At 39.6% G+C, this 21675-nt stretch overlaps 1 protein-coding gene and 1 long non-coding RNA gene across 3 annotated transcripts in view; one reads left to right on the forward strand and one right to left on the reverse strand.

The window, feature by feature from the left end:
- On the reverse strand, positions 307-6974 carry LOC108637526. 2 transcript variants are annotated; one of them, XR_001919139.1, is made up of 3 exons: positions 6714-6974; positions 5080-5869; positions 307-1404 (listed from the first exon to the last, which is right to left on the reverse strand). It is a non-coding gene; the product is annotated as an uncharacterized LOC108637526 (long non-coding RNA). The 2 variants fall into 2 exon arrangements; XR_001919138.1 differs by lacking the exon at positions 6714-6974 and adding an exon at positions 6577-6705 and having other exon boundaries at positions 5080-5151.
- The window catches only part of IL7 (interleukin 7), a 61534-nt gene continuing 45727 nt past the window's right edge, over positions 5869-21675 (forward strand). Inside the window, exons 1-2 of the mRNA XM_018058383.1 lie at positions 5869-6167; positions 13126-13259. Of these exons, the coding sequence (XP_017913872.1) occupies positions 6158-6167; positions 13126-13259 (144 nt within the window). The 5' untranslated portion in view covers positions 5869-6157. The remainder of the gene's footprint in view (positions 6168-13125; positions 13260-21675) is intronic.

Below are 21675 nucleotides of genomic sequence, written 5' to 3' on the forward strand. Positions count from 1 at the left end.
CAGTTCTCTTTCAGTGCTTTTCCCATTGTATAGGTACAATATACCATATCAGTAAACGGAATTGCTTGGACCTCTGATTGCTAACAACACATCCATTAGTGTACAAGCGGATAGGTTAATGCAAACTACATATGCTACAGCTGCTCCTTCTGAAAGGTAATTTGGCAGCATTTTTTTATTGGAATATAATTGCTTTACAATCTTGTGTTAGTTTCTGCTGTACAATGAAGTGAACCAGCTGTAGTATACATATATCCTCTCTCTTTCGAACCTTTCTCCCACCCCACCCCCATCTCACCCATCTAGGTTACCACGGAGCACTGAACTGAGCTTCCTGTCCTTTACAGAAGGTCCTAGGAGCTATCTATCTTACACATGGTAGTGTATATACATCAATCCTAACCTCACAATTCATTTCACCCTCCCCTCCTCCTCTACCCACCGCGTCCACGGATCTGTTCTGTACGTCTGCATCTCTGTTACTGCCTTGGAAACAGGTTCATCTGTACCATTTTTCTAGATTCCATAGACTAGCCAGTACTCAGTCTAGAAGAAGACAAGTGAGTATCATAGGCAATAGTTCAATAAGGAACATAAAATTAGACATAGTGGATTACAGTAGATTCTAATTGTTTAGAATTACAGAATTTAAGGAATGAGATGAAAGAGGAGGGAGTGTAAGAAAAAAATTACTCTGATATCTTGGGTTTCTTTTCTACTTCTTCAGGAAAACCTAATTTTAACCATTAATATATAAATATGTTGTAGTACCTCTCATATATGAAAACTAGCACGTCCATTATGCTTCACATGCCTTTCAAGTCATTGTCAGATTCCTTTTATCTTCACCAGACATCCTAAGAAATTGTCCCCTTCACTTTATTTGCATCTTCCCTTACATCCCACAAACCAGAGTATTATGTCTCCCTACACTGCTCTTCTCAAACTGTTGTCATGAGGACCACAGAAATCTCTTCTGCTCTGTCCAATTCAGTGGACATGCTTTTCAGTCCTCATTTTATTCAATCTCTTTGTGATGTTTGGAAATACTGACTAATTAACCTGTTTCAAAAGCCTCTCTCTTTGACTTCTGGGATGCTAAGCTAACATCTCTCCTATTTCATGCTCTATTGTTCGTCAGTTTGTCGTCTGGCATCATTCTCCACCTCTCCTTAATGCCCACGTCTCAAGTTTCCTCCTGGCACTGACTGACTCTTTCCTTTCTTCGAAATTGCAGGTTGGATGATTTCATTCATTTTCATGGTTCAAGCAATCATTCACATGCTGATATCCATATTTCCAGCAGTTCCTGATATTTTGAAGTAGCCATTTTGATTAAGCCTTCAGACGAATCCTTTTCATTTTCATTCTTGCCATGCTTGAAACTGGTGGTCTCATTTTATCCTAGGTTGCATCCCACAAAATAAAATAGGTTTCATCATTGAGCTCAAAGCAGTCATATAGTGCTTAAACATTACAGTTTCTAGAAAACAACAGAATTCCCAAATCCCTTTATGAAGCTAAGAAAATTGGACAAAAATAGCCCCGGCTCAGTTGAATATGATATGAAGAACAAACACACATAAATTATGAATATAATTGAAAAATTTAAAGCAAAATGTTAGCAAATTGAATTTAGCATTATGGTAAATTTGTGGTTTATTCAGGAGCAACTGGAGAAGGAAATGGCAGCCCACTCCAGTATTCTTGCCTGGGGAATCCCAGGGACAGAGAAGCCCGGTGGGCTGCCATCTATGGGGTTGCACAGAGTTGGACGCGACTGAAGTGACTTAGCAGTAGCAGCAGGAGCACAAGAAAAAACATGATCATGTAAATAAATTCTAAGTAGTCATTTGATAAAATTGAAAATACATTGTCAAGCTCAGGCTTGAAAATCAAACAGATCTGCTTTAGAATTAAAGTTTATTCACTTATAGCTATTTTCCCATTGAATGAGTATGTTGTTATTTGTCATTCAGTCGTGTCCAACTCTTTGAGAGCCCATGGACTATAGCCCACCAGGCTCCTCCCTCTGGCCATGGAATTCTCCAGGCAAGAATACTGGAGTGGGTAGCCGTTCCCTTCTCCAGGGGATCTTCCTGACTCAGAGATTGAACTCAGGTCTCCTGGACTGCAAGCAGATTCTTTACCATATGAGCCACCAGGTAAATTAACCTATTTTGGATTCTAGTTTCGCCAATTTTTAAAACAGGCCTAGACTTCCTTAAAACTCTAGTTTGAAATACATCTCAAATTTTCCTTTTCATAATATTTACTATCCTTGAAATTCTACATTTAACATCTGTTTTCTCCACTAAGCTGAAATCACCTTGATGACATGTGTTGCTGTCCACAATGTATAGCTTAATATGTTTGAGTATGCATGACCAGTTACAGAATTTGTGGGGCCCAATGCAAAGTGAAAATCAGAGTTCCTTTGTCCAAAAATAATTAAGAATTTCAAGACAGTGACTGCAGAGCATTAAACCAAATCTATAGCCCTTCTAAGCACAGGTCCCATGTGTTCTACACGAACACACACGAACACATGCCCATAAATCTGTTTTGTGCGTGTGTGTGTGTGTGTGTGTTTGAAATATGTTGAATATTATGCCTGAAAAATTAAGCTACAGGAACTTCAGAAAATACTGATAGAATGAAAGCTAGCATTCAGATCTCAGACTACAAAAAAATGGTCATATTATGTTGCATAAAAATAGTTCAGATAATTATTAAGAAAAGATTTTCAGATTACCAATAATGAACTATTTAGATTGCAGATTGTGGAACATTTAAAAAGACATTCATTAACCTCAAATGATTCTCTCTTTAAGCTGACATTCATATTGTTTTATTTCCATTTTTTCAAGTACATTGTATTAATCATTCTGAGAATGTCTTCTTTCTTAATATTTATTGGTTTTAATTCATAAACTTTATATACTATTTTGTTTCCATATTGGCTTTTCTGCACCAGTTGGATCTATAAGTGAACTTGATGGTAACCACCCAGCTTTTCTAATCACAAAACATTAGCATATACAAATTCATGATATTTCTTTTATCCTTATCTATCTGTCTGATGAAAAATAATGTTCATTTTATCAAAATATCAACTACAAATTTAAGACTACATTTTGGAATTTTTTTTTCCAAATGGTATTAATTCTGCCATAGACAGAAAAATAATAACTTGAAGTTAGAAAGTTCCCATTTGCATATAATGATAAAAATGCCCAATGCTTTATGAATATTTTCTTCAGAGATTCTTCACATTTAGGGTCAGAGTCTGGTGAGGAATTTACATCTCCTCTCTGAATAATTTTCCTTCATGCTTCCCAAAAGTTCATTTATGTACAAGCTCTTGTTCAACCAGGTTTTACAGTGATTGCATGAAAAAGGAAGATAGATTTCCAGCTGAGCAAGTTACAGATGGATGCTCTTTTATCTGTCCCTGAAAAGTTAAATCCCATGGACGGAGGAGCCTGGAAGGCTGCAGTCCATGGGGTCGCTGAGGGTCGGACATGATGAGAGACTTCACTTTCCCTTTCATGCACTGGAGAAGCAAATGGCAACCCACTCCAGTGTTCTTGCCTGGAGAAGCCCAGGGACAGGGGAGCCTGGTGGGCTGCCGTCTATGGGGTCGCACAGAGTCAGACACGACTGAAGTGACTTAGCAGCAGCAGCAGAAAAGTTAAAAAAATAATAACTTCAGGCTATATGCAGTTACATACCTCAATTCTGCTGTCAGGGATTTTAAATAAATCAATAACCAATATAGTCGTGTTTTAATTACAAAATTCACTTTTGTAATCACTCCAGCCTCCTGTTTCTCCACTCCCCACCTCCACCCTAAGTTCCAGTCAGATGGAAATACTTGACATCCCTGCCCCACCCCTGCCACATTCTGCCTCCTGTTCTTATTCGTTTCCCTTGTTCTCTTCTCCTTTCCTCCTATTTTCCTCCTGCCTTCACATACTGTCTCTTCCACACATGTTCTCATTCCCGCATCTCACTCAACTGTCCTCTCTCATTCTCTTACTTTCTGCATGGCTGTGTGCTAGATACTTTTTTTTCTTTTCACATGGCATCTGGAATCTCAGTTCCCGGACCAGGGATCGAAACCATGACCCCTGTACTGGAAGGGAGCAGTCTTAACCAGCGGACCACCAGGGAAGTCCTAGATGCTCATCTACATGGAAGTCAGCTTGGCTGGACACAGGGAGAAAAAAAGTCATGGGTACCAGAGAGCGAGGGAGGGCAGCAGGAGCCCAGATCACTCAGGGCCGTGAAAGCCCCGTGTACAGCGGGAAGTGGTCAGGGGGTGGTCACAGAAAATGGCAAATGTAAATCAATATCCTGCTGCTCTGAAGAGAATGAAGAGGCTGTGGGCAAGAGTGGAACCTGAAAGGTCCCTAGATAGCAGGGTTTTAATGCTTTAACCTTAGGCAATTCGCAGAATAGATTCGGGATTTATTTTAGAGGTATTGCTGACAGGACTTCCATATGGACTGGATGTGAGAAGTGAGGCTAAAAGAGGAATAGAAATCCAAGTTTCAGCCTTAAGCAACACTGCTTCACCCTGTATTTCATTTTTTTTTTCCCTTTTTCTCTCTGCTTTCTTTTCCTCTTTTCTTTGTTCATGCTATCAAAGAATCTGAAATGCTCACATTCTCAAGTTAATTGACCTGCTGGAGTCTCAACTGAGAACTCACAAATTCCAGAAACTTGTCCTGAGGTCCCCACACTGGGGCAAAGCCATACTCACACTACATGTGACTCTGTTTCTGTCCTGGGATCAATTTCTACATTGTTCACAGGATTTCTAACCCAAGGATTCCAAGTGAAGACTCTAGAGCTGATTTACAGTAGGTTTATGTTCCACATTTGTTTCTAACCAGGGGAGTGAATTTGGGCAGATACTTAAGGAAGTCTTAGTTCCCACAAAATTATCTACAACAGAGAAAATTTTGCCTGAGATGGCATATATAAAAGGATTAGCACAATACTAGCACAGAACAAATGCTAGGTAAATGATAGCCATAATATTATTATCACTTATTTCTTTACATCACCCACCTTCATTTAAGCAGGGTTTCTGCAGAATATCAGAAACTGAACCAAGACAGAAAATATCTAAATAATTCAGGTCTAGGAAAAAAAAAAAGATCTCTTCTGTAAACACACAGTCACGATGGATAATTTGATTTATTAGCCAATAAAGAAAAACGCACAAGTGGGAGACATTGTTAGGAGCTATTATCGGTCTCCACTTTCTCCACCTAATTTGGGCTTTAATTTCTTACCAGAGAAGACTGACCCACCGTTTTATTTTCCTGTGACATCTCACCTGGGCAGGTGCATGTACAAAAGACAGAGAGGAAAGAGACCAAGAGAGGTTAGAGAGGCCGAGGGAGTGGCCCATGGCCCTCTTAATCATTCATCATTCTTTACTTCCTTTAAAAAAAAACAAAAAAAAAAAAAACAAGAGGACTTGGCATCATCCACCACCACATCCGCGGCAAGAGCTGCTACGCCTCCTCCCTGGCTCCCGCTTGCAATAGCCCAGCTCCCGCCGCACACATTTGTGGCTTCTGTGGACTCATTAGCAACCGATGCTTTTAGATTCTAGTCGCCTAATTTTGCCAAGGCGGCTAGAGGTCATCTGGGAAGTCTTCTGCCTCAAATCGCCCAGAATCAGAAGACCAACTCATTCCTCCTGCGGTGCTTTGGGAATCCGCGCGCTCCTCTGGTCTTGGTCCAGGCGCACAGGAAGCGCTCGGGGAGGACGCGGGTGACCAGGAGAAGGGAGGCGGGGGGGGCGGGGGCTGCTGTGAAGGCGCCCCAGTGATTAACTTGGAGATCGAACCTGCAGACCAAGCGCAAAGTAGAAACTGAAAGTACACTGCCGGCTGATCCTACGGAAGTTATGGGAAAGGCAAAGCGCAGAGCCGGGCCCTGGTGTGTGCCGCCCCCCTTGGGATGGATGAAACAGCAGGCTCGGCGTGGGTAGGAGGAACCAGCGACAGAGACGGCCCTACCCGGCACGGACTCCCGGTAACTCCGCGGAAGACCAGGGTCCTGGGAGTGACTATGGGCGGTGAGAGCGTGCTCCTGCTGCAGTTGCGGTCATCATTACCCCCGCCTCCCGCAGACCATGTTCCATGGTAAGCGCTCCTCTCTCGGGCGCAGAAATTCGCGCGCCCGGCACTCCCGGGGACTCTGGGACGTGCTGCGGCGCCCCGCGCCCAGGCGCGTCCGGGAACAGCCTGGCCTTGCACTTTGGACCTGCGGAGAGCCCGGGCTCTGCCCCGGGGCAGCCAGCGACCGCGCCCGAGTACCCTGGCCCATTGCCACTTGCACCTGGCAGGCTGCGTGGGAGCCTCGGTCCCCGACGCCGGCCCTCTGTCCCCGAGACCCGGCGCTGCAGCCTCCGCGCTGTTCAGAGGTGGCAGCCCGCGCCCAGGTCCTGGGGTAGCAATGCGCTCCGTCCTTCTCCCCGAGCCAACGCCGCCGGCTGTCAACCGAACGCCCAGCCCACCCACCCCGGGCTCCCGGCCGCGCCGAGATACTCACCGGCGCCCCGGGATCTGCGAGGATGTGGGCTCTTGCAGCTCCAAGTCCTTAGAGAAGTGAAAGCGAAGCTCCCACGGGACACGCTTTTAAACCCCAAAGGGACAGGTCTGCGGAAAACCCCGTTTTCACCCACTTACTGAGGCCGGGAGTTTCCCACTGGGGCTGTACCGGTGTCTTTTGCTGGGAAACCAAGTGCTCCGGGCTGGCACTGAGAAGGGCCACTTTGGGTTTTGTTTAGTTTTGTCTTTTCTAAATGGGTGCTCCTTGACGGAGGCAGAATTAACAGGCATAATTCTACATTTTAGACCCTTGCTGAGACCGAGTAGAATTTACTTGTGTGGAATACGAATTTAAAATGGGCAAGGACAGAGTTGAAGCGATGGCGTTAGCAGCCATATGGCTAGTATAGAGTCCAAAAGTTGACTGGGGGAGGGGGAGGTGTGTTGGGGGGCTTGGGGGAAGGGAAATGTGCTTAGGGAGGGATCGCCTGAGGAAAATTCTGCAGTTTTACAGTAAATACTTCCTCTATCAAAAGGAGATGAATGGAGAGGGGGCCAGAATAGACAGGAGGTTGTTTTCCTGCTTGATGCCTTTCCTGGCTGCACCTTTAGATTGAGGTGAGGTGAAGGTGAGGTGAAGTCGCTCAGTCGTGTCCGACTCTTTGCGACCCCGTGGACTGTAACCTACTAGGCTTCTCCGTCCATGGGATTCTCCAGGCAAGAATACTGGAGTGGACTGCCATTTCCTTCTCCAGGGGAAATTCCCAACCCAGGGATCGAACCCGGGTCTCCCTCATTGGGGGCAGACGCTTTAACCTCTGAGCCACCAGGGAAGCCGCACCTTTAGATTAGAAGAGACTTTTGCCCACTCACAGGTATTCAAGCATCAAAAATTGACATAGCCCAGAAGTACCTGATCAGTAACAAAATAAAGGAGTAGGGTTTAGGGTGTAGAGAATTCTTCATGGGCCTCCTCTAGAAGTTTAATATAGAATTAGAAATTAGGTATATTCCTGTTTTCCTTACAATGCCCACAGAGCTCCTGCAATTGCTTCTTTCTGGATGGCTCCCAGTTCTGATCCTCCCATCACCTCTGATCTAGAGCAGAGAGGTAAAGCAAGAGGAGGAAGCTAAGGTGTCCATTACTGACAAGGAACCTCTGTTTCCTGAATATCTACACTGATCATGTAGCATAAGTTATCAGCAACCAAAATATTAGAATTCTAAACTCCTAATAATAATTACTCTGAGTGGCTATCTGCAGTTTGTTCCAATAGATTTCATTAGAGGTTTCATTACTTTTTATCCTTTCATTTGACACTTATTTTGGAAGTTGAAGTAGTTGAGGACCTCCTATGTGGTCCTTGATGACTGTGCTCTCTAGTTTTGATAATTTAATTATTTGAGGACCCAAAAATGGAATAGTGGTACAAATGGAGAACTGAGGAAGATTAGAAAGCCTGAAGAAGTTTAAAGAGAATTACACAGGGCATCAAAACAATGCTGAAATACCTTAGACAAAAATGGAAGAGGTTACTTTGTAGGACCACGTTACATGTTGATTTCTCTGTGATGTGAGATTTTTTTTTTTTTTTTTCTGGCTGGACCTGTGACACATAATCTAATGTAATAAAACCAAACAGTCAATGTCTTTTTTCCCCTGAAATAGGAGTACATGGTGCAATGTTTCCAAGCTTGGCCAAGGAAGCACCAGTGAGTTTCATGTGGAGAAGGATGGGGGTTTTGCACATTTCCCTTGAGGACACACATGCAGTTATTTTTATAGGAAGCAATGTAGCTCAGTGACTAAAAGCTTGGTTTCTAGACTTTTCAACCTGACAATCTTGGATTTGAATCCTGCCTCTTACAAAACTCGTTTTATCTGGTGAAAAATTTGGGCCCCAGATTCTCCATCTGCCAAAATGTTTAGTAATTGATAGTACTTACCTCAAGAAATGGTTATGGGATTAAATGAAATTCTGTATATAGTATTATAGGATGGCTTCAGAAATGTCTTTATCTGCTGTTTATCATAGGACCTATGGATAGAATTTATAATCCAATCAATATGTTTGTGGCAAATATTAGAATTGTTTGTGTGAACATAAAATTCATTTTAGAACCTTAAAAAGCTGGTTTTCATATATGGTTATTTCCTACTGTTTATTAACCTTTTATTTATTCACTTACTTGTTTATGCCAATTGCTCATACTAAAGACAAATCTTATATATTCAGATAATGTCTTTCATTCCATCCTGAATATCTGTTGACCGTGTCTTAAAAATCCCAGTGAAAATAGGTCTATGTAATGTGTACAGTAGACAGTCAATACACACTGTTTTGTCTTTAACAGTAATGAAGATTAGATTTGAAGGATTGTAGAAACTAATTTGTTTACGTTCACTTTGACCCCATAACTTAAGCATCTGAGGATTCAATGTATTATTTGGCTTAATATAAAAACCAACAAGACTTTTTTAGACAGCTATCATTCTGGTTTAACCAAATTCCCTACTGAAAACAAATTCTCCAGTTTCAATCCCTTCAGGAAATCTAAAGAAAATTCCACAAGCCCAAGCTTGCTTTGCATTATTCTTTATGGTTTATCTTTTTTTGTAACCTAAGGGAAAGGTCAAGGTGAGGTGGGGGTGGGGGGGATAAGGTTGGTATTCTATGCATAATCTAAAAATAAAAGCAGAGTCCTTTCCTATTGTGACAACAATGTCAAAAGCAGGCTCAAACTAGGCAATATTAATATGTTCATCTTCCCTGGTGGCTCAGACGGTTAAGCGTCTGTCTACAATGTGGGAGACCCGGGTTCAGTCCCTGGGTTGGGAAGATCCCCTGGAGAAGGAAATGGCAATCCACTCCAGTACTATTGCTTGGAAAATCCCATGGACAGAGGAGCCTGGTAGGCTACAGCCCATGGGGTTGCAAATAGTCGGACACGACTGAGTGACTTTACCTTTACCTTTACTCTCTATGTGGTATGGAGAAAAGACTTCAGTTGAAGGCAAGTCATTAATGAGAAATCTAGGAACCTCTGAGACCTGGGTTTGAAGCACTGGAATGTATTTGCAACATTGTCCGTCAGGGGATTTCAAGTTTAAACAGTTAATGTATTTGGATGGCTAAGTAGATTCTTAGAATTCAGGCTGGTGGCTCAGAGGTTAAAGCGTCTGCTTCCAATGCGGGAGACCTGGGTTTGATCCCTGGGTTGGGAAGATCCCCTGGAGAAGGAAATGGCAACCCACTCCAGTATTCTTGCCTGGAGAATCCCCTGGATGGAGGAGCCTGGTAGGCTACAGTCCACGGGATCGCAAAGAGTCGGACACGACTGAGCGACTTCACCTTCACAAGTTGAAAGGGACATCAAGGGATCAGTTAATCTGAGGTTTTCATTTTACAAATTAGGGAAGTGACAATTTTGAGATGCTCTGTCCTTTAAGTGGTCTCTTAACCCACTTCCAGGGACTTCCCTGGTGGCTCAGAGGTTAAAGCATCTGTCTACAATGTGGGAGACCCGGGTTCGATCCCTGGGTTGGGAAGATTCCCTGGAGAAGGAAATGGCAATCCACTCCAGTACTATTGCTTGGAAAATCCCATGGACAGAGGAGCCTGGTAGGCTATAGCCCATGGGGTCGCAGAGTCAGACACGACTGAGCGACTTCACCCTTACCTTTAAGCCATTTCCACACCAAGACAAAGCCTCCAAGTCTCCCTCTGTACTTTGTGCTGCCCGAGGCTATCTAGAGCTGAGCTGCTGGTAGTGATTAAATTCCTGAGAAGTCGTGTCTGATTCTTTTGTGGCCCCGTGAACTGTAGTCTGCCAGGCTCCTCTGTCCATGGGATTTCCCAGGCAAGCAAAATGGAATGAGTTGACATTTTCTTCTCCAGGGATCTTCCCAACCCCGGGATTGAACCCAGGTCTCCCGCATTGCGAGCAGACGCTTTAATCTCTGAGTCACCAGGGAGGCCCATTTAACAACAATAGTGGCAACCAAAGACACTCTACAGATAAGGCAAATATTGTTTTAGAATTGCACAGACTTAATTTCCCACTAAGTCATCATTTGAAAGCATTGATAAAATACCATCCAATGACCAAATGAATCAATGTGAATTTTGAGAGCACTCATTACTGAAATTTGGAATGAAGAGGGCACAATAAGTAGTGCTCAGAAAAAATAAAACTACCTCCTAAATCGAAGTGTAAAATGTGGGCCTTTGAAATAACATTTATGTACAATAGTGAAAATGTCTCCTTTTCATTCTAATATTTAATTATTTTGTTATTATTCCTTTAAAGCTCATTTCAAGTTATATGGTGTATAAACTTTCCTTATCCTCTATTCCTCCCGAAGTATCCCTGCAAGATACCTTTAAGATGACAGAGAAAAGAAAAAGTTTGGCTCTGCACTATCTATACAAACCTAATTACAAAGTTAGGATGCTAAATAATTAGCAATTGATCATTGTTTGAGAATCTTCAGGTGGGAGAGACAATAGTAGAAGAAAGAGAGGTGGAGATAGATAATAGAACCTGGAGGTAGTTTTCATTTAGACCAAAATGATGACATGTTATCAAAAGATTATGGGTAGGCTTCCCTGGTGGCTCAGTGGTAAAGAATCTGCCTACTGATGCAGGAGACATGAGTTCAATCCCTGATCTGGGAAGATCCTACGTGTCTCAGAGCAACTAAGCCCGTACACCTCAGCTATTGAACCTGTGCTCCAGAGCCTGGGGACCACAACTACTAAAGCCTGTATGCCCTAGATTTGGTGCTCTTCAACAAGAGAAGTCATGGCAATGAGAAACCCATGCTCCGCAACTAGAGAAAAGCCCACGCAACAAGGAAAACCCAACACAACCAAAAATAAATAGATTATTTTCTAGAAAGATTATGGGTGTTTATGATCAAATCCTGATGAAGCAATCAGCTCATCAGGATTAGAATCCAGACCTGGCACCTACTATTCATGTTTAACAAAAAGATTAACTACCTGGTAGTACCCTTTGGATCTTTAGAGACAGTAAGTATAAGGCACTGAACAGTGCTTGGTAGATGACAGGTACTCAGTTAAAGGTAACTAGCATCATCATCCGGAGAAGGCAATGGCAACCCACTCCAGTGTTCTTACCTGGAAAATCCCAGGGACAGGGGAGCCTGATGGGCTGCCATCTATGGGGTCGCACAGAGCCGGACGTGACTGAAGCGACTTAGCAGCAGCAGCAGCAGCAGCCGCATCATTAATTTCCTAAGTGAATTCTTGCTCATCATGCCTACAGAAACTTAGTGTCAGAGCTTTGAGTAGATCCTGCCTCTCATTTTGTTTTTCTTACCTTGTTAAATGTCAGTGACATATGAAGATTCAATGTGAGATTCATGTTTGTTCCTCTATCTGCTATCCAGTCGGCATTCTCTATTATATGGTTCACTAACAGCACATAATTTAATGAGGAGAGCTACCCACTTTTGTATGACAGATAATATGTAATAGATTATAATGTTATCAGGAAGTTTATGATATATTTGACAGTCTTTAGTTCCTTGGGTTCCAAGCAGCATTGTTTGTAATCTTAATCAGGAGTAGGCATACATGTGAAATGTCATGCACTCAACGAGAATAGTTAAAGTTCACTGGTGAAAGTCACAGGAAATATATTGTCATCAACACTCAATAGTTTACAGAAAGATTCAAACAAGACACTCTGGCAAGCTTGTGAAGAAATAAAATAAGTCCCCATAAAACCAGATTTTAATGCCTCAAGGAATCCCTGGCTTTCTATCAGTGTATTACTATTCCCAAAAGTGATGTCATTTATAATTTCATCCCTTTTGATTAAAAAATGCCCCTAATTAAGAAGACTTATTTAAAAACAGATATAGATAATTAGTTAACAGGGTATGAATTTATTTATTGTTTTCCTAACATGTCAAGAAGCTAAACAGGGCTGTGTTTGAAGAGAATGTGGGTCTCTGGGCATTTAGAAATAGAAGATACTGAAAAGATAAGGAGTATTATAATATAAATGTCAACTTTGTGCCAGTTCTAGGAAAGGTAAGGCTTCTAAGGTCCATTATTAAAAAGAAAGAATATAATCATAGTGCCGTACCATGGAGATAAACTTCCTGCAATGTTGCCTCCAGGAAACAGCTGGACACTTGATCAGCCACCAAGTTTTACATAAATATACAGTCACGTGCCATCGATCATAAACTTTCAAGAATTTCTAATTTTTAACCTATAGTTTACCTGTTTTTCTGTCAATGGAGCAAAGAGACTTTGCTGTCATCACACCTGTCCTGCACTATCCCAAAGAGTTATATCTGAATTAAAATGAAAGAGACCTAGACTCTGAAATATTGTCTTACCTTGGCTATTACATAATACTGAACTTTGCAGTTTTTTCCTACACTCTGCAGAAGCAAGATACATTTTAAAAATTCTTAGAAATTACTGGTCAGGCCAATTGAAACACTGCCATCATATGATATAATATGACTTAAAACATTTGGCTGATTCTTACTCACTGTTGAATTCAGTTTCTTTTAGGTATATCTTTGGAATTCCTCCCCTGATCCTTGTTCTGTTGCCAGTAGCATCATCTGATTGTGATATTAGCGGTAAAGACGGTGGAGCATATCAGAATGTTCTAATGGTCAGCATCGATGACTTGGTATGTGTTTGTTTTCCTCACATTTTAACTCATTGGCAAAATTTTATATGTACTGTTGGTATGCAGCTTTATACTTTAGTATTACTTCTATTCTTTGAAAGACAGTGAAATAACTAAAGAATAAAATGAATGGGGGCTAACAGTATATTTTTTTAGAGTTGGCATCATTATATCCTTTAAAAAGATTTCTTTCCTAGATCCCAGACCCGTCAATCCGAGTTCCCTTCACTACCAAAATTTTCCTGAACATAATTTAGCATAACTCTCTGCATCTCTTCACCTTCCATTGACAGTCCATATAAAAGTATTATATTGTGGGGCTTCCCTGGTGGATCAGATGGTAAAACATCTGTCTGCAATGCTGGAGACCCAGGTTCGATCCCTAGATCGGGAAGATCCCCTGGAGAAGGAGATGGTAACCCACTCCAGTACTCTTGCCTGGAAAATCCCATGGACAGAGGAACCTGGTAGGCTACAGTCCATGGGGTTGCCAAGAGTCAGACATGATTGACAGTACATATAAAAGCATTATATTAGAAGAAGGGAAATAACAGAATATAATGTTTAAAATTTATCGTGAAGGGATTTCCCTGGCAGTCCATGCTTCCACTACAAGGGAATGTGTTTGATCCCTGGTCAGGGAACTAAAATTGAAAAATTATCATGAAGAGAAAGAGATGGATAGTTATTTTATTTTATCTGAATGTGTGTATTGGCATATACTTAAGCATTTTATACATATATATATATATAATTTGCTGTGGTATTTTTTAGTTACTTTGGACATTTTTGAATAACAGCTATTATTCTTTAGGGTAGTTTTAGGTTTACAGAAAAGTTGAGGAGAATGTAGAGAATTCCCACATACCCACTCTCCCTCTGTACAATTTCCCCTGTAATTAACATCTTGCATTTCTGTGGTACATTAGTTACAATCGATGAACCAATATTGATACATTGTTATTAACTAAATCCCATAGTTGACATTAGTGTCTGCTTCTTGTGTTGCACAGTTTTATGGGTTCTGACAAATGGATAATATCCTGTATCCACCCTGACAGTATCATGCAAATAGTTTCACTATCATTAAAAATTCCCTGTGCTCCACTGATTCATACTTCCCTCCCTCCTCTTAACCCATGGCAACCACAGATCTGTTTACGGTCTCTGCGGTTAGCCTCTTAAAAATGTCATATAGTTAGAATCATGCAGTTTGTCGCTTTTTTAGACTGGATTCTTTGATTTAGCAATGTGTACTTAAGGTTCTTCCCTGCCTTTTTGTGGCTTGATAGCTCATTTCATTTTATTGTTGAATAAAATTCCATTGAATGGATGTACTACAGTTTGTTTCTCCATTCACTGATTGAAGGATATGTCTTGGTTGCTTCTAATATTTGGCAATTATGAATAAAGCTTCTACAAACATTCGTGTGCAGGGTTTTGTGTGGACATTCATTTTCAGCTCATTTGGATAAATTCCTAGGAGAATGATTGCTGGATCATATGGTAAGACTATGTTTAGCTTTGTATTAAACTGCCATGCTGTCTTCCAAAGTGACTGTACCATTTTGCATTCTTAACAGCAATGAATGAGAGCTCCTGTTGCTTTACATCCTTGCCAGCATTTGCTGTGGTCAGTGTTTTAAGTTATAGCCATTCTAATAGATGTTTCATTGTACCTCACTGTAGTTTTAATTAGCAGTTCCCTAATGTCATATGATGTTGAATATCCTTCACATACTATTGCCATCTGCGTATCTTCATTGGTGAGGTATCAGAACTCACATCCTACCTGACATCCTAACTATATTGAATCTTACTATCCATGATGATGGAATATCCTTCTATTTATTATTTCTTTTATCAGAGTTTTGTGCTTTTCCTCATACCAGTCTTGTTCATATTTTGTTAGAACTATACTTAAGCACAGGATATTGTATTTTGGGTAGTTTTGTAAATGGTGTTGAGTTTTGAATTTCAAGTTCCAATTATTCATTGCAGGTATATAGGAGAGCAATTGACTTTTGTATATAACCTTGTATCCTCAAATCTTGCTAGAACTGCTTTTAGTTCCAGGAGGTGGTATTGGTATTGTTGCTATTCTTTGGGATTTTCAACAGAGACAAATAATTCATTGACCAAAATTATTTTTTTACAGTTTAAGAGCTATAATAATGTTAATAGGATGTGTTGATTTAACAGTAATCAGTACTTGAAACCCCAAATGACAAAGCAAACTCTCTTTCATGTTCATAAGATGGAAATAATTGTCTAATCTTTCCCTTCCTTCCAATCTTTCTCTGCATACTCATACTGAAGGGGTGCAACTCCTTGGGAAATCACTGTCTCATCTCTTGGGGGGATACAGGAAACTCAAGATGCTATATAACTGTATGCTGTACCACTTCAATATATAGAACGGCTGACGAAAAATGCACACTAAATAGTAATTGCCCAGTTTTTCATTTCATGAATGGAGGACATTTTCTGCATTAAATTATATTTTAATGTAATTTTGAGTCAAGAAATGGATTTAACTCTTTACTAACTTTCAAAAAGATTATTTATTTATTCACTTTAATTTTTGGTCGTACTGGGTCTTCATTGCTGCCTGTAGGCTTTCTCTAGTTGCAATGAGCAAGGGCTTCTCATTACAGTGGCTTCTCTCGTTGCTGAGCACAGGTTCTAGGGCATGGGGGTTTCAATAACTGTGGTGCAGGCACTTAGTGGAATCTTCCTGGATCAGAGAGATCGAACCCATGTCCCCTGCATTGGCGGAGGAGAGTCCCTTTACTTAATCACTTTCATTTCCCAAAGGAAAATTCTGAGGCTCAGGGTCACCCTGTTATGTGGCAGAGCCAGGATCTGAGCTTCTGCTGTTCACCAGCACACTCTCCTGCCTTCCAGTAGCAATCACTGCGTCATTATACGCATTCAGCCAACACTTATGTGGAGCCTGTTATATGCCAGTTACTATAGAAAACCCTGTTGTGCAGTGGGGAGACGGGGGTGTGGGGGTAGATGCAAAAATAGACCAGATACAGACCTGTCTTTTAAGGAGTTTACATTTGGTGATGGTTAAGTCTTGGTGTGAAGAATGCAAGTTGCAGCTTGAAAAGGAGTGGCTGCCATACTCTCATTTTAAACAAACTGGTTGTGAGTCAGATTTGGAAACAAAGAAATACAAACTGTGTGCTAGGAGGACCTCAATAGATCAGCTTGACACCAGGAAAGAAACCATACTGTGGGTTAATATGCTGATCTCCAGACCTTTTAGACAGTACACCATTTAGTAAAACTGTCTTAAGCCTGCACTCCCAGTATACATTTACTTACATGTTATAGTATTTGCATAGTAATTGTATACATGTTAGTAATGATATATTCCAAACAATAAAAATTTACACAAGATGAAGAAAAAATGTAGATAGAATTCCTAAAACTTTTCCTTCCATGCTTGCAGTGGATTCTCCATTGTAGACTCTACTTTGAAAAGACCTCTAACATAGTGGAAGACACAAGTGTGTATATAACAAGACTGTGAGTTATCTTGATGTGATGTTATTTAGACATAACCAAAAGTCAACAGTGATTTGGTCATAAAGTAACATTTAATTTCAACGCAAATTTTGAGAATTTACTGTGTACAACATGAGTCATTAGAAAATAAGATAGTCCTTGTTCTTCTATAATTTATGAGGATAAGGTAAACACATGTTACTGTAATAGAAAGTAATGAGTAGTGCATTACAAAGTGGTTTCATACACATTATTTGAGCTTCATAATACCTCTATGAGATGATAATAATAATAATCAGTTCAGTTCAGTTGCTCAGTCATGTCCAACTCTTTGTGACTCCATGGACTGCAGCATGCCAGGCTTCCCTGTCCATCACCAACTCCTGGACCCTGCTCAAACTCATGTCCATCGAGTTGGTGATGCCACCCAATTGTCTTATCCTCTGTTAGTTATAATAATAATAATAACACAAATTCAGGGTTTACTATGTGCCAGCACTGCTCTGACCACTTTCCATGTAATAATTATATAATTCTAATATAATAATTAGATAATTCCATGTAATGAGGAAAGTGAGACCTGAACCACATAGCTGGCAAGTGGCAAAGCTGGAATTCAAATCCAAACAGTCTAGTTCCAGAAAAAGTCCTCATTTTGATGAGGCAAAGCAGGCAATAGCCTGTTGTTGTTGTTGTTGTTGTTTTGGTGGGGGTGGGGAACACATGATAGAGAGTTATGGCAATAACATAATGAAAGAAGGGTGTCAGGAACACTAAGATGATAACTGATCTGGTTGTATTGTAGGGAAAGGTGAAGGGGAGCTGGACAGACATTTTGAATACATCTGGATGTAAATAGAAATGATGGAAGCCATGACATAGAATCCATATAAGGTTCAGCGTAAGGGTGAGAGACTCATTTTTCTTCTTGGCTCAGAAGGAATGGAAAGTTCATAATAAATAATAAAGGTCCTTTTTCTATATGGTCTACTAAGTAAGGAATTTAGATTCCTAAAACTAGGATGTCTAAGTTAAATAGAATCAGCACTTTAAGCTCCTTAATACATATTACCTAATTCTTTTCCAAAAAGGGCCCACAAATTTACAGTTCTTACAGCAATATATGAGGTCATCATTTTTGTCAGCATTGAGTATTTTTATTTTTGATAATATCTAGCAGGGCAATAGAGAAACAATTTGTTTTGATTTACATTTCTTTGATTGCTTGTGACATTGACTGTTTTTTTTTAACCTGTATTCATCATTTATGTTTTTATTTTGCATTGAGATAAAATACAAAGTACTGTTAAAGTGTACAATTTAAGTATAGTCACAAGTTGTGCAGTCCTCACCATTATCTACTTCCAGAACATTTCATCACCTCAAAGAATGATAAAACCATTAGCAATAGCTTTCCATTACTCATCACTAGACTCTGGTAGCTACTAATTTACCTTCTGTTTCTATGGATCTGCATTTTCTCCATGAGTCATACAAATGGAAACATACAATTTAGAGCCTTTTGTATTGGACTTCACTTACCATAATGTTTTCAAGCTTAACCCATAGTATAGCATGAATCAGTACTTCATTTCTTCTTATAGATTAATAAACTGTTGAATGGATATACTGTATTTCTGTTTATCCATTCATCAGTTGAATGGATAATTTTTTCCACTGTTTGGTTATTGTGAGTAATGTTTCTTCAAATCTTGGTTATACAAGTTTTTGTGGAATACTCTTTGATATACACCCTACAAATGGAATTTCTGGGTCATATGGTAACTCTGTGCTTAACTTTTTGAAGAAATGCCAAACTATTTCTCAAGTGACTGCACCATTTTACACTCACATCGGCAGTATTTGAGGATTCCAATTCTCCTTGCTGTCTGACTTTTTTATTATGGTCATCCTAGTGGTTGTGAAGTGGTATGTCGTTGTTCCTTTGATCTATATTTCACTGATGACTAATGAGGTCAAGCATCTTTTCAGTATTGACCATGCTTCTTGGCCATTTGTGTATCTTCTTTGAAGAAATTTTTTTCAAATGTTTTGCTCACTTTTAATTATGTTGTGTTTTGTTTGGCTGTGAGAGTTTTTTAAATATATTCTGGATACTAGATGTTATCAGATGTGCAATTTGCAAATATTTTCTCCCATTCTTTGCATTTATTTTCCTTTCTTTACGGTGTCTTTTACAGCACAAAAGTTTATCTTGATGAAGTTCAACTTACTTATTCTTTCTTTTTTGGTAATGCCTTTGGTAGCATAGTTAAACTATTACCTAATCCAAGATCACAAAGATTCACATTTATGTTTTTTCTAACAATTTTATAGTTTTAGTTCATATTTAGGTCTTTGATCTGTTTTTAGTTAATTTTTGTATATGATATGAGCTAGGGAGCCCAATTTTATTTTTTTCCAGTTGTTCTGCACCTTTTGTTGAAAAGACTATTTTCTCCCATTGAACTGGCTTAGCACCTTTATTGAAAATCAGTTGTATTAAAATGTATAGGTATACTTTAAATTTCTAATTCCATCCCATTGCTTATATGCCCATCTTTATGTCGATACCACACAGTCTTGATGACTGTAGCACAGTAGTTAGTTTTAAAATTGGAAGTGTGAGTCTCCAACTATGTTCTTTTTTGAGACTGTTTTGGCTCTTATGGATCCTCATCACTTATTTAAGTCCGTTGTTGATATTTATTCTACTTTTCTAGGGATTCTGTTGTTTAAAAGCTTTAGAATTTAAATGTAGTACAAAACTCTGGTGATGCCATCCCTCTGTGCAATAATTATACAGCATAACTCCATACACCTGTAATCATGGCCATGTCAGTGGTATGGACAGAGGAGATGACAATGGACAGGATGGAGACTGGTTTAAAAATATCTTCTTCCTTATAGCCCTCAAGATCCTTTGCCATTCTCCTACTGGCTATCATTCGGTAAGAGATCATTATATAAGTATGACAACTTTGGACTATCATTATTTGTTGAAAACATTTCCCAGTTTACATTTACTTTTTATCTTGGTTTTTTTTTTAATATTACAGATTTTATTTTATCTAGCCACATCTATAAAAATAGGATTACCTGTAAATTAGGATATAATATGGGCACCAAAGTGGAAGCTGCCATTTCACATTTTAAGGAGAGAAGACAATCAAGTCTTCATGGAACACTTGACTTTTTTTCTCCTGATTTTTTTTTTAAAGACAACTTTTTAGAGCAGCTTTAGGTTTACAACAAAACTGAGAAGGAGGTACATTTTTCTTATGTACCCAATCCTCCCACCTATATATATAGCCTCGCTTATTATCAACACCATTCACTTTTTATGAAATACAACTTTTATGAAGGATGCACCTACATATTGACGCATCATAATTGCCCAAAGTCCACAATTTCCCCCAGGGTTCACACTTGTGTGGTACATTCTATGGATGTGGAGGAAGCACAATGGCATATATCCATCACTGTAATAGCATACAGAGTATTTTCACTTTTCTAAAAGTCCTTTATGCACTGCCTATTTATCCTTTCTCCCCCACCAACCTCTTTCAACCACTCATCTTTATATTGTTGCCTTTGCTTTGCCATTTTGAGCTTTATGCCATCTTTCCCAATCTGTATACATTTTATTTCCTTGCCTTATTGCATTAACAAGGACTTATTGAATAAGCAAGGACTTTCAATACAATTTTGAAAAGAAGTGGTATGACGGACCATCCTTGCTTTTTACCTGATCTTTGTGGGAAAACTTCGAATGCCTCACTGCTAAGTAAGACATTATCATTGTTGTTGTTTAGTCGCTAAGTCATGTCTGACTCTCGCAACCCCATGGACTGTAGCTAACCAGATTCCTCTGGCCATGGGGTTTTCCAGGCAAGGATACTGGAGCTGGTTGCCATTTCCTTTTCCAGGGGATCTTCACCACCAAGGAACCAAACCTGCATATCCTGCATTGCAGGTGGATTCTTTAATCTGCTGCGCCACCAGGGAAGCAAGCACGCCATCAGCTGTAGTATTTTTGTGTAGTCTTTATCAAGGTGAGGAAGTTCCCTCTTTTTCTAGTATATTGAGAGTTTTTTTTCTCATGAATGGGTATTAGATTTTGTCAAATGCTTTTTTTGCATCAAGTGATAAGATCATGTGATAAAAAAAAGAAGAAACTGTACTGATGTGGTAGATTAAATTAATTGATTTTCCACTGTTGAATCAGCCTTGTCTGCTTGGTTGTGGTATATAATTCTTTTTGTATTTTACTAGATTTGATATACTAATATTTTGTAGAGGATTTTTGCATCTGTGTTGATGGAAGAATCTGGCCTGTAGTTTTCTTTTCTTTTTTTTCCCCTTTTTCTTGTCTTTTTCTGGTTTTGGTGTTAAAGTAATGGTATTCTCATAGACTGACTTAGGATGTGTTCCCTCTCCTCTGTCCTCTAAAAGAGATTGTAGAGAATTGGTCTAATTTCTTTCTTAAGTGTTTGCTAGAATTTATCAGTAAACCCATCTGGACTTGGTGTTTCCTGGCTTGGAATGTTATTAATTACTGATTCAGTTTCTTCAATAGACATAGGCATATTCAGATCATCTATTTCTTCTTGTGAGTTTTGGTCATACATAATTCTTTTTATGTTTTATATTATTTTTTAGAACTTCTTATTTTGAACTGGGGTATAGCCAATCAATCATGTTGTGATAGTTTCAAGTGAAGAGCAAAGGGACTCAGCCATACATATACATGTATCCCCAAATCCCTCCTCTCCCATCCTGGCTGGCACATAACATTGAGCAGAGTTTCATGTGCTATGCAATAGGTCCTTTTTGGTTATCCATTTTAAAAATATCAGGGTCACAAATAATTCTTGAATGTTAAAACACATGTAGG

The sequence above is a fragment of the Capra hircus genome, chromosome 14 (genome assembly GCF_001704415.2).
Source record: "Capra hircus breed San Clemente chromosome 14, ASM170441v1, whole genome shotgun sequence".
Lineage (NCBI taxonomy): Eukaryota > Metazoa > Chordata > Mammalia > Artiodactyla > Bovidae > Capra > Capra hircus.